Source organism: Rutidosis leptorrhynchoides, chromosome 3 (assembly GCF_046630445.1).
Source record: "Rutidosis leptorrhynchoides isolate AG116_Rl617_1_P2 chromosome 3, CSIRO_AGI_Rlap_v1, whole genome shotgun sequence".
Taxonomy (NCBI): Eukaryota; Viridiplantae; Streptophyta; class Magnoliopsida; order Asterales; family Asteraceae; genus Rutidosis; species Rutidosis leptorrhynchoides.
Window position 1 is genome coordinate 363,625,892 of NC_092335.1, and position 10,511 is coordinate 363,636,402.

The following is a 10,511-nucleotide window of genomic DNA, read 5'->3' on the forward strand; positions in this document are numbered from 1 at the left end:
CCCTTTTATTCATCACTTTGAAGGGATTTAAACATCAAGATTAATATTGGATCATTGTTTCTTCATTGATACATTATTTTCCATTAATATTAGTGATTTTACTATAGATTTTTATTGTTTCAATTGTTTGAATGCTTTATCCATGAACATGAGTAGCTAAGTCTCTTAGTGTTCACTTTATTGTAAGACTTTTGATGATGAATTGCTCTATATTTTGATGTTATTCAAGTTATATTGTTTGATTGAATTTGTTCTTAATTAATCCATTATTATGTTTGTCTATTTGCTTTAATTCAACTAGTAACAAAATGATCGAATTATAGCTCAGCGGTATTTTTGATGTCGAAAGACTTCACTTGCTCGAAGGTTATAGGGTGAAGTGCGGCGTGCTTCGGTTGCAAATCCGGCTGTATCAAAATGAGGTATAATTAGCGGGTCAAGTTGTTGATGTGGGATGATGATGATGATGATGATGATGATGTTAGGTTAAGATGGGTGTTGTTTACCGTTTCTTCAAGTGAGAGATTGTTAGCAGTGCGAATCGAGTTAAACAAGCAATCAAAAAGTCGAAAATTGCTACTGGAGTTTCTACTCGACATGCATCTCGCGATCGCGAGATTGGTTGTGCATGGAGACTCGTGATCACGAGCTAGGGCTGACGGGAGAAAATTGTAGAATACGCGTTTTCTTGGTCCCAAAGCTATTTACTTGTATTGTTTTGCCTATTTAAGCATCCTATTATAACACATACATGTATATACGAAAATTATCAATTAAAGAACTTTCTTTGGTGGCCGATGATTAATGTAATCATTCATGATTACGTATAATCTCATTAAATTCTCTTATCTTTATCATTTTTGCTAGTTTTTTCGTATACATCAAATATTTTCGTTTATTGTTTGTAGATTTGATAACCTATGATTATCAAGTCTTGTTAGAGCTCAAGTACTTTATTCCTAACAATTATGTATGCACAACACATGAGTTTGAACAAAAACTCTTTTAATTTAGGTGAAATCGATACATTTGGCGACAATTTATTAATTGTTAATGAGTCGCTAGTTTCGCTTTTAGTTTAAGTGATTTATTTTATTGCCTAGATTTACAATATTTAATATGGAGAGAGCGAAATTATTTTTCTTATTCCATCTATTTTCTCAATCACTTTTCCTATGGAGAGAATGGCAAGGTTCTTATCCTACTTGTGCAAACTTTTTGGTCAAACTTTTGGGTTTGCAGATGTCAGGTATAGGACACACATGATGGCATGACGCATGCAATGTACAAAGGGAATCAAAAGCCAATTATATGATCATATATAGTACATGACGTCTGATGAGCCAGATTTGCATGTGCCTCTTATTTAAACAACAAACAACATCATGCATGATACTTGCATAAATTGTTCAAAAACTTTATCAACGAAATGTGGACCCAAAACAAAATGTTACGAAACAAAATGTTAAGAAACAAAAAATGAACATAAATTACAAACAAGGCTACCCAACAAAATATATCGTCAGTTAATTAATCAAAATCTAGCTAGAAGCCTCACTCATATCGTCGCAACAATCCAAAATTTGGAAGCTCCGCATAGTTTACGTTTTCCCCTTCTCAACAAGAATTGTCTTGAGTTTATGAAGCGTTCTTCAGGAGCACAAAGTACAGAAAATCGAAAGTCATTTGTTTTTAACCTGCTCTTCCTTCGCCCACCTCTCAATGTACAATAGAAAATTTGAGGTGGGCATTTAATTAATAATTACCTGTTGTTATCTAGAAGGTAAGGGTAAGACTTAATACGAACAAAAAAAAAAAAAAATGTGCCCATAACGGGCCTTTCTCATTCAAAATCCTTTGTGGAACCTGAAGACGAGTCCCCTCCATTTGAGGATGCCTCACCGTTTCCCATATCTTGTGAGGTTTCCTCATTTGTGCTGTTACGATTTTTGTTCACTCTTGATCGGACATTCACACCCATTGGAAATGGTACCTGCAAAAGAAACAGTGGGTTGAAAGTTGAAACCGAATACTGCATACAACAAATATATAACCCGCATCTAGACATTGATCTAATTATCAAGTTTGAAAAGAAAAAAAAACGTGAAATGGACACGAGTTGGTCAGGACCTTGAAAAGTCGAGTCGTTCAAGACGGAGACGTTGACTTTCAAATATAAATATATTAAATAGAAATATTTCAAAAATAAATATTTTTAACATAAATATTTTAAAAAAGGAAAATGATGCCCTAAGGACTGGCTATGGTAAAGCAATAACTGCAAAGTTGATATTTTCAATATAAAACTACATATTTCCATGAATAAATTGACCTCCTGAATTTAAGTATAGAAAGTACGTTATAATATGGAAAATTAACACTTTGTAATAATATATTGATATTTAATATTGTTTTCTATAATTATAGTGTATTTATTAATTAATCTATTAAACGATACTTTGTACGTCGGTGTTTTTCCCAGCTAATTTTTAGATGAGTTTGGGATTTTCGTTTACACTAGAACAAGGCCGGACAAAAAATCGACTTTTGACCGACCGACCAACTTTTGACCGACTTTGACTTGACTTTTACTGTTACCCGACTTATTAAACGTTTTTCTTTGAATCGGGAAGGCGTAGTCACCAAACCGCCGTATCGGCCGCTGCAACCGCCGTTTAAAACCATGCTAATTAGGGACAAAGGTAGTATTATATTATACCTGATCACCGGCATTAGGACCATCTGCATGAAAAAGAATGGGGCGGCAGCGTTTATCTTCATTCATCAAACTTGAATTCTGAAAGTGTGCGATGAGTGCAGCTTTTCCCTGTATGCGAGCATATGCAAGATAAGCCACCTTTTCACTGTTGAACTTCTCCCACTTCTTCCCATTAAATGCCTGCAATCGCGGATTTAAGCTTATGATTAATCACTTTTCGCCCCATATCATCAAGCCTGATCCTACTAATTATATAAATAAATGTTAGTATTAAAAAGTTGTATGGAAGACAGACCTGATAGAAAGGAACAATAAGGGATGGCTCAGTCATGTTGATGAATGCATAACCCACGTTGCACTTGTTCTGCCAAAACAAATATATATATATGAAGGCGTTCATATTAACAGCGATAGTATATTAATTATTAACAACATAATATATGTGGTAGGATCAAGGGGGAAGTAACCAATCGGGGGGAAGCGGGGGAAGCAAATTTTTTTATTTTTTTTTTCGTTTTTTGAAAAAACTTTGTTCACGAACATTATAGATTGGATGAAAATATGAACATTTAATAAAGACACTTTGTGATAAATGTTTTTATTTTGGCGGGAAACGCTCGAAGAATTAATATATAACAATTATCGTGTTTTTCGAGCGTATTTTGAGGTTTTAGATATTAGGGTTTATAGGGTTTAGATATTAGGGTTTAGAAATTTAGGGTTTAGGGTTTAGATTTAGGATTTAGATTGAGTGTTTAACACGAACGGTTTAGAGTTTAGGGTTTAGGGTTTAGGGACTAAACCCAAAACACTAAACCCTAAACTCTAAATCGGGCTAAATTTTACTTCACAAAACATGAAGGAAAAAAACGTTAACATTCTTCACGATCAATATTATCTTGAATGTTATTTTTATCGATCGTTTTCCCGCCTAAATAATAACATTCGTCACGAAGTGTCTTTTTTAAATGTTCATATTTTAGTGTGATCTTGATGCCTGAAAAAAAATTCCAAAAAACGAAGAAGAAAAAAAAATTTGCTTCCCCCGCTTCCCCCGATTGGTTACTTCCTCATTGATCCTGCCCCCATAATATATTAAGCATATAAAAATTAATAACCTTGAAATCTATGGGTAAGTAGATAAAATCGTATGATCCACGATGGCGTTCATCAATTGCAGCCAATAGCATCTTAGAAGTGTACCTGCAATTTCCAACATCGGATAAGTTTAACTGTTAATTATCACAGAGATATGAAAAAACCAAACAAGTTTAGTAGTACATACTTGTTAGGGATGTTCTTGATCATTAAAGTCGTTCTTCTGTCATCCCCTCGCATTATACGATCAAGATCGAGTTCGAATTGTTTCTTGTTGTCACCTTGATTTGAACTGCCTTCATTTCTACGACTTCTAATACGGTCGCTAGGAGAATCAAATGATGACGTCATCATTTGTCCTCTACTAGGAAACATCACACTATTCTGATGTCCGATATTTTTCGACGAAATCGGCAGGTCCATTGTGTTTCCACCCATACGTGGAAACATATTATGAGAAACGAAATCTAACGGATGCGCCGAGTTACCGACAACCCTCATATTCCCAAGAGAACCGGGATGAAAAACAGAGGTATTGGGGGATTCGCCTGCGTAAGAGTGACGCCTACTATCCCAGATAGGATTGACGGATGGTGCGGACCCCACGTGATGATTGTTCATGTGTAGAAAAGTGTTCGCCATGTGAGACGGTACTCTAGGAAGACTATGAGCATTGCCAAGTTCATTCATTAATGATGGTGAATTGGGCCACATCATGTTATGAGATTGTGGCCGATGAGATGGATTCCAAATGTAATGATGAGTCGCAGGTGAACTTGCATTTCCAGACGGACCAAACACTGAAAAATATGTATATATATATATATATATATATATATATATATATATATATATATATATATATATATGAAGTCATTTAGTCAAAGATCATGAACCGATAATCTGTTCAGTTTTGACTACTCCTATAACATCAAGATATTCCAACACAATCCCGATACTCAATTTTCAAGACTAATTGCGTCCTTTTTGCAAGAAATATTGATTTGAAAATATTATGAGCAACATGAATGTAGATAAATGGAACAGAAGAAGTTCCTAAACCTAGTTGCCAAAGATTGTTTGTTGTGATTCTCAATGTGCAAAAGGTGTATGTTTTACCATATTTGTTTTGGATTTAAAAAAAGACATAATTATGTGGTTGGTTCCTAAACATTGTCCAAAATTGCAAGTACGAGGACTAATCTTTTTTTTTTAACTATCGTTAGCGATAGGGACCAACTGGGTAAAATATGTGCAAACGTCTAGGGCATCCATGTCAAAAAAAAAAAAGTTTAGTCCCATACTCGCAATTTTACACAAAGTTTAGGAACCAACCGTGTAATTTTGTCTTCAAGAAATGACAGGGAATTATAACATATATATAGAGATAAGAGATTAAAAAATGCTCACCGTTGTCATTTGGCTCAAGCGGGTGGCCAACAGAGCCGATTCTGTTGAACTGCATATTCCCGGCTCTTTCAGAAATTCTGGTATTTAAACCAGGAGCCATGGTGCTAGGTGAATTACCAAGAATATGGTTAGCTAAGCCATCTTGATACTCTGGAAGTGAGTGAGTAATGTAATTTGATGTACTCCTTAAATCATATTGCAGTTTGTTCTGTAAACTGGATGGCATGCCACCTGGGATGCCATGCTGGAACTCCCCACCTAAACGTTGAGAACCAGGTGCAACTCCTACATTTGATACTGGTCCAACATAAAAATTCAGATTACTATAATATTTATATTTATATTTATATTTATATTTATTTATTTATATTAATATTAATATTAATTACATCAAGGCTTGAGCTGTGTGATTATCATACCCGACATGTCTCTAGTGAAATCGGTAGGAGGGCTACACATTTGCAGCAAAGCCATAGTTTCATCCGCATCCAGCTCCGGAAATGGACTATTAAAATATGACATGATAAGGATCATATGTATATACATTACAGATCAATAGATTAAAGGGTTAAAAATACCCATGTAATATTGATAGGTACCGTTTAGAACCACCGGAATGATTTGATTCCAGGTTTATATGTTTTCCTCCGATATCATTCTTGCTCAACGCAGCTTCTGCTGCTCGTATATCGTAGAATTCTATGGACTTGTGACGACTTCCTAGTTGAGTTTCGTTAATCTGCGTCACATAAACAGGGTTACCAAATTGCTGCATAATACTCAAGGACACAAAAACAACATGCAAAGTTTACCTCTTTAATTTCACCGTATACTCCAAAAATATGGCGAAGTTCATCATTAGAAACATTAGCATCGACGTTATATAGCACAACAACACCTTGATTAAAATCTTTGTCAGAAGGATTATCCTAACATATAAACAAAGAGTTTATATTAGACTAACTAACTTCCGTCCAAATAATTTAATATTAAAGATTTTCGTTGTAGAAACGAGCAACGCATTATGGCAATTTGGGATCTGTAAATCCAACAGAGGTAGTTTGACAGGTCATAAGAAGATCTCATGGTCAACCATAGCTAGCAAACATCCTAACACTCGAAATGTAATAGAATAACTTTTAACGTATCCGATAACATAAGCAGCCAATATAAGCTCTATTATAATAATGAAATGTATCTTGGTTATCAAGTATTTCAATAACTCAACCATGTTAAATTAAGTAGTTAATATTGTGAAGAAGAAAAAAACATAAATGTGTGTTTATAATATATTGACACTAAACCACGAGACTGTTTGAAATATTACCATCATCACTGTTGATTTAGAAAAACTAACGTTTCTTGTTATGATTCAATATGTATGGTTGATGACAAGTGAGCTTTTATAGATATAGATAGATAGATAGATAGATAGATATTATATTGATATTAAAACTCATAATAAATAATAATATACTACAAAATATACAGTATAATTTTTCGAGGTCATTGTTGAATTCTAAAGACATACAATAACCGTTCCTAATATTGATTTTAAATATATGAATGATATGATAACTAATTAATATAGAAAGTATAAGATGTGTAAAGTTTCAAGCCGGCATCCATGTAAAATTAAGAGACACAAGCTACACAAGTTAATTATTATACTTTTCATGGCTTTCATGCATTAGACAGCAAAAAAGTTAATTTCCGTTGAATCATTGGTGTACTAAATAAAAAACTTCTTTTCATATGCTACAGAATCTCATAAGTTATATCAAGCATATCGTTGCACATTTACAAATAAATAAAGATGAGACCAGGTAGTTTTTACGCACAACATGATAGCGATCACCATTATAATGGAGTTGATAAATTAATAATTATACACAGAAGGAACAAAAAATAAAATAAAAGTGATATTCACCTTTGGAATTGAATAATGAATGTCGAGCTTTCTACGCCTCAACAGCGTGTTCTGAAGAGCTTGCATGGCACGTCGAGATGCTCTTATATCATAGTACGATATCATTACAAACCCACGATGCTTACACGCTGTGTACAGAGTACGAATATCTCCATATTGCTGCACGTTATCATTTCAAATATGTACAAAATACATCAACACCAATATATACTAGTAATAAACATACTCAATAACTCTAACAATCCAATATTACAAAAAAAAATTACCTCAAACAAAATTCTTAACTCAGAATCTTCCACGTTACTGTTAATATTTCTCACAAACAGAGTTCTTGACGGGTGTTCTTCATGTGAGTGGTCCCCACCCAACTGAGTAGCAGAAATTTCATAATTTCTTTGTACGAAATCGTCTCCTAAATCCATACCTCCGACACTACTAAAAAAGTCCAAATCTTCCACGTCATCTCGTTGTATGGTTTTAGAGTTAAGCCCATCGGTCACACCAGATAGCAAATCGTCATCATCCGGAAGCAGATTCCCAATAGTTTGGGCCTCGATCTCTTCAAGAGATTCAAACGGTTCCAATTCTTCATAGTTAGAGGCAGCAGCAGCCCCGACAGAATGACCGTACATATTGTTATTTGCTAATAATCTTACTGCATGATAGAACAAATAAAAAAACCATTATTAATTTATGTAAAAAATATCTTAGTCTGATGACAAAAGTACAATTGTAGAACTCGGAATTACTCGCCGAGTACTCGGTTTTTGCAACTCGGCGAGTACTCGGTCAAACTTGGTCAAACTCAGTCAAACTCAGCCAAACTCGAGATTACTCTTAAAATCGGTCAAAACTCGGGACTACTCGGACAATCACTCAAAATAGGTAAAAATTGGTCAAAGTTGGTCAAAGTCGGTCAAAGTCAAACTTGGTCAACGTCAGAGTACTACCAAAAAGTCCCCACTGAGTACTCCCGTGTATTGATTGTAGCAACCTTGAGTACAGGCAAGATTTATAAAAGGATCACACCAAACTAGTAAACAAAAAACTTATTAGAATTCTAGTTATCAGGCTGTTTTTGTTAAGTCTAAAAATGACATCCACCATAAACATTGAAATGCATTTAAACAAACTACAATAAGCTACTTCTTTAATAAACTAGTAGGGCTTTAAACACGTATGCACTTGAAAAGGAATATGTGGACATAAAAGAAAGGGAAATTACATTTTCTACTGAAAAGGTCGGATAGCGAAGTTGAAAAGACACCATTCTCGTAGTGATCACCCACGGCATTAAATTTATTGCTTGCTGTCAGATAAGATTTGCTATCCATACCCAAATTAGGTCTATTTCCGTTATGATGGCCGATTATTGTTCCTGCTCCCGCAGCGTTATTCTCTAAGCTACTATGAACTTTATCGTCTTGATTTCGGTAACTATTGGGGATATTAAAACGCTTCAACATATGAGAATCAGATGATGCAAAAGAAGATGTATCACCAACTGCATATACGTTCCCATCCTTTACACCTGAGGTAACAGCACATAATATTAGTAGTATTTTTAGTTTTGATAAAAGTAACAGCACAGCACATAACAGGTATAATCAAATCAAGATAAAATAATGAGCCACGAGTAAAACATTTGAGTAGTTGACGATTAAGAGAGTTTTGATAAAGACATTTAAATTATAAATTATAAATTATGTGTACATAAATAAAATAAGGTAGGTAGAATGATAGAGATGGTGGTACTGGTACTCACCATAGTTGTCAGGCATACCATCTGTCTTCCAGAACCCAATTTGTCTCTACAAAATTAAAACAAAGTACTTTATTACATGTGTAAAACAAAAATTACCTGAAGTAAAATTAAAAATGATTAAAAAAATTAAACAAAATAGAAAATAGAAATACCTCATTAGGAAGTTGCAGTTCCTCTGTAGGTAAAAAGGAAGATGAATGTGAGTCCTTGAGTTCAGATGGCATGCTTAATTGAACCCTGTTTTGTTTTAGGGCTATAATATGCTATACTAATACTATACTACAAAATTGTGCTTCCGTTTCAATTCAATTCAATCCTGCACAGGAAAAATTTAAATTTGTAAAATTGCACAATTGAAAACTCAAAAAATAGGATAAGCTTCTAAAATTAGAAAATTAGATAAACACAGCTATTAATTAGCTGCCTGGTTCTGTTAAGGAAATAAAAATCTAAGCCAATTTTAAGTAAATATAGAAATATAATTGAGTTTAATTAATTTAGAAAATAAAGTATAAGAATCAACTACAACAGATCTAAACAAGTGCAATTGACTTAAAGCTGAATAATTCAGCAAATATGACCCGATCTACAAGTGGAAATGTTTTTCAGCTGAAATTCAAACTATAAAACCCACCTTTTTCGAAATTACAAAAAAGTTCAGTTTCAGGAACAAAAACTGATCAATTTTACCTTTTTGTTACTTTAATTAATCAACAGAGAGAGAGAGAGAGAGAGAGAGAGAGAGAGATGGAATTTAAAAGAATGAAAGAAAGAGAAAAAAGAATGAATTACGGCATAAGGCAAGGAAAGAAAGAAAAATGGGGAAGAAATGAATTGAAGGAAGGGATCTAGGTTTCTGTGCCGTGTAACAACCTCCAAACCTTTTTTTTAATATTATAATAATTTCTCCTGCATTGCACAACAAAATTAATTAAATTATAATTAAATTAGTATTAGTAATTAGTAATAATAACCTCATATTCAATCATCAATCATTTGAATTTTAACTTACACTCCTTCTTCTTCCACTTTTCCGGCTGAATTGAATAATTTAACGGCGAGATTCCGACGTCCCTCGCCGCCGCTCCTCCCGAGAGAGAAACAGAAGGAGAGACAAGAATAATTTGCAGAAACGAGTAGTGTTAATATATATATTTATTTATTTTTAATACAAAAAATTATAATAATTTAGTATAATTATAATTATTTATTAGTAAAATTGAAAGAAAATTGAATCCTATATTCACGAGAAATTAAAAATCGGAGATGATCATGTCATTTGTGTGATACTTGTTTTAGACAGAGAAAACATAAATCAAAATAAAATAAGAAGAGAGAGAAAGTGATGGGGTTTGGCAGGTTGCCGTTATTACAATTAACGCCGTTACCAATCCACAACACGCGCCGATTTCTTTGTTGCCTTTATATCTCCACTCTCAACTCAACATACGGATAAACTGCTATAATTATTTACATTTTTTACCCTCTAAATCAAACTTATTTTCAAGGCTCACCCATAACTTTGTAACAAACTTAATTTAATTTTGATGATTATTTTATTTTTTGTAAGGTTTTTCAAGTTCGGTGTA

The 10,511-nt window shown here is 33.6% G+C and overlaps 1 protein-coding gene across 2 annotated transcripts; it reads right to left on the minus strand.

The window, feature by feature from the left end:
• Positions 1-1,332: 1,332 nt before the first annotated feature.
• LOC139902812 (protein MEI2-like 4) lies at positions 1,333-10,304 on the minus strand. 2 transcript variants are annotated; one of them, XM_071885456.1, is made up of 16 exons: positions 9,935-10,304; positions 9,715-9,831; positions 9,075-9,238; positions 8,923-8,968; positions 8,383-8,688; positions 7,424-7,812; positions 7,158-7,316; positions 6,040-6,156; positions 5,827-5,966; positions 5,647-5,732; positions 5,228-5,524; positions 4,005-4,617; positions 3,838-3,922; positions 3,015-3,083; positions 2,720-2,899; positions 1,333-1,993 (listed from the first exon to the last, which is right to left on the minus strand). In XM_071885456.1, the coding sequence occupies exons 3-16, from the start codon at positions 9,144-9,146 to the stop codon at positions 1,844-1,846; spliced, it is 2,709 nt and encodes a 902-aa protein (XP_071741557.1). In that variant the 5' UTR covers positions 9,147-9,238; positions 9,715-9,831; positions 9,935-10,304; the 3' UTR covers positions 1,333-1,843. The 2 variants fall into 2 exon arrangements, with proteins under 2 accessions (XP_071741557.1, XP_071741558.1); XM_071885457.1 differs by lacking the exons at positions 9,715-9,831; positions 9,935-10,304 and having other exon boundaries at positions 9,075-9,512.
• Between the last annotated feature and the right edge of the window lie 207 nt (positions 10,305-10,511).

Bases quoted from the DNA above. Each gene is read 5' to 3' on its own strand.
- LOC139902812 (XM_071885456.1), bottom strand. From the start codon at position 9,146: ATGCCATCTGAACTCAAGGACTCACATTCATCTTCCTTTTTACCTACA. The intron at 5,733-5,826 runs GTACCTATCAAT...ATATTTTAATAG, and splicing joins CATTCCGGTGGTTCTAAACG to TCCATTTCCGGAGCTGGATG. The intron at 3,084-3,837 runs GTTATTAATTTT...TTGTTTTGGCAG, and splicing joins ACTTACCCATAGATTTCAAG to AACAAGTGCAACGTGGGTTA.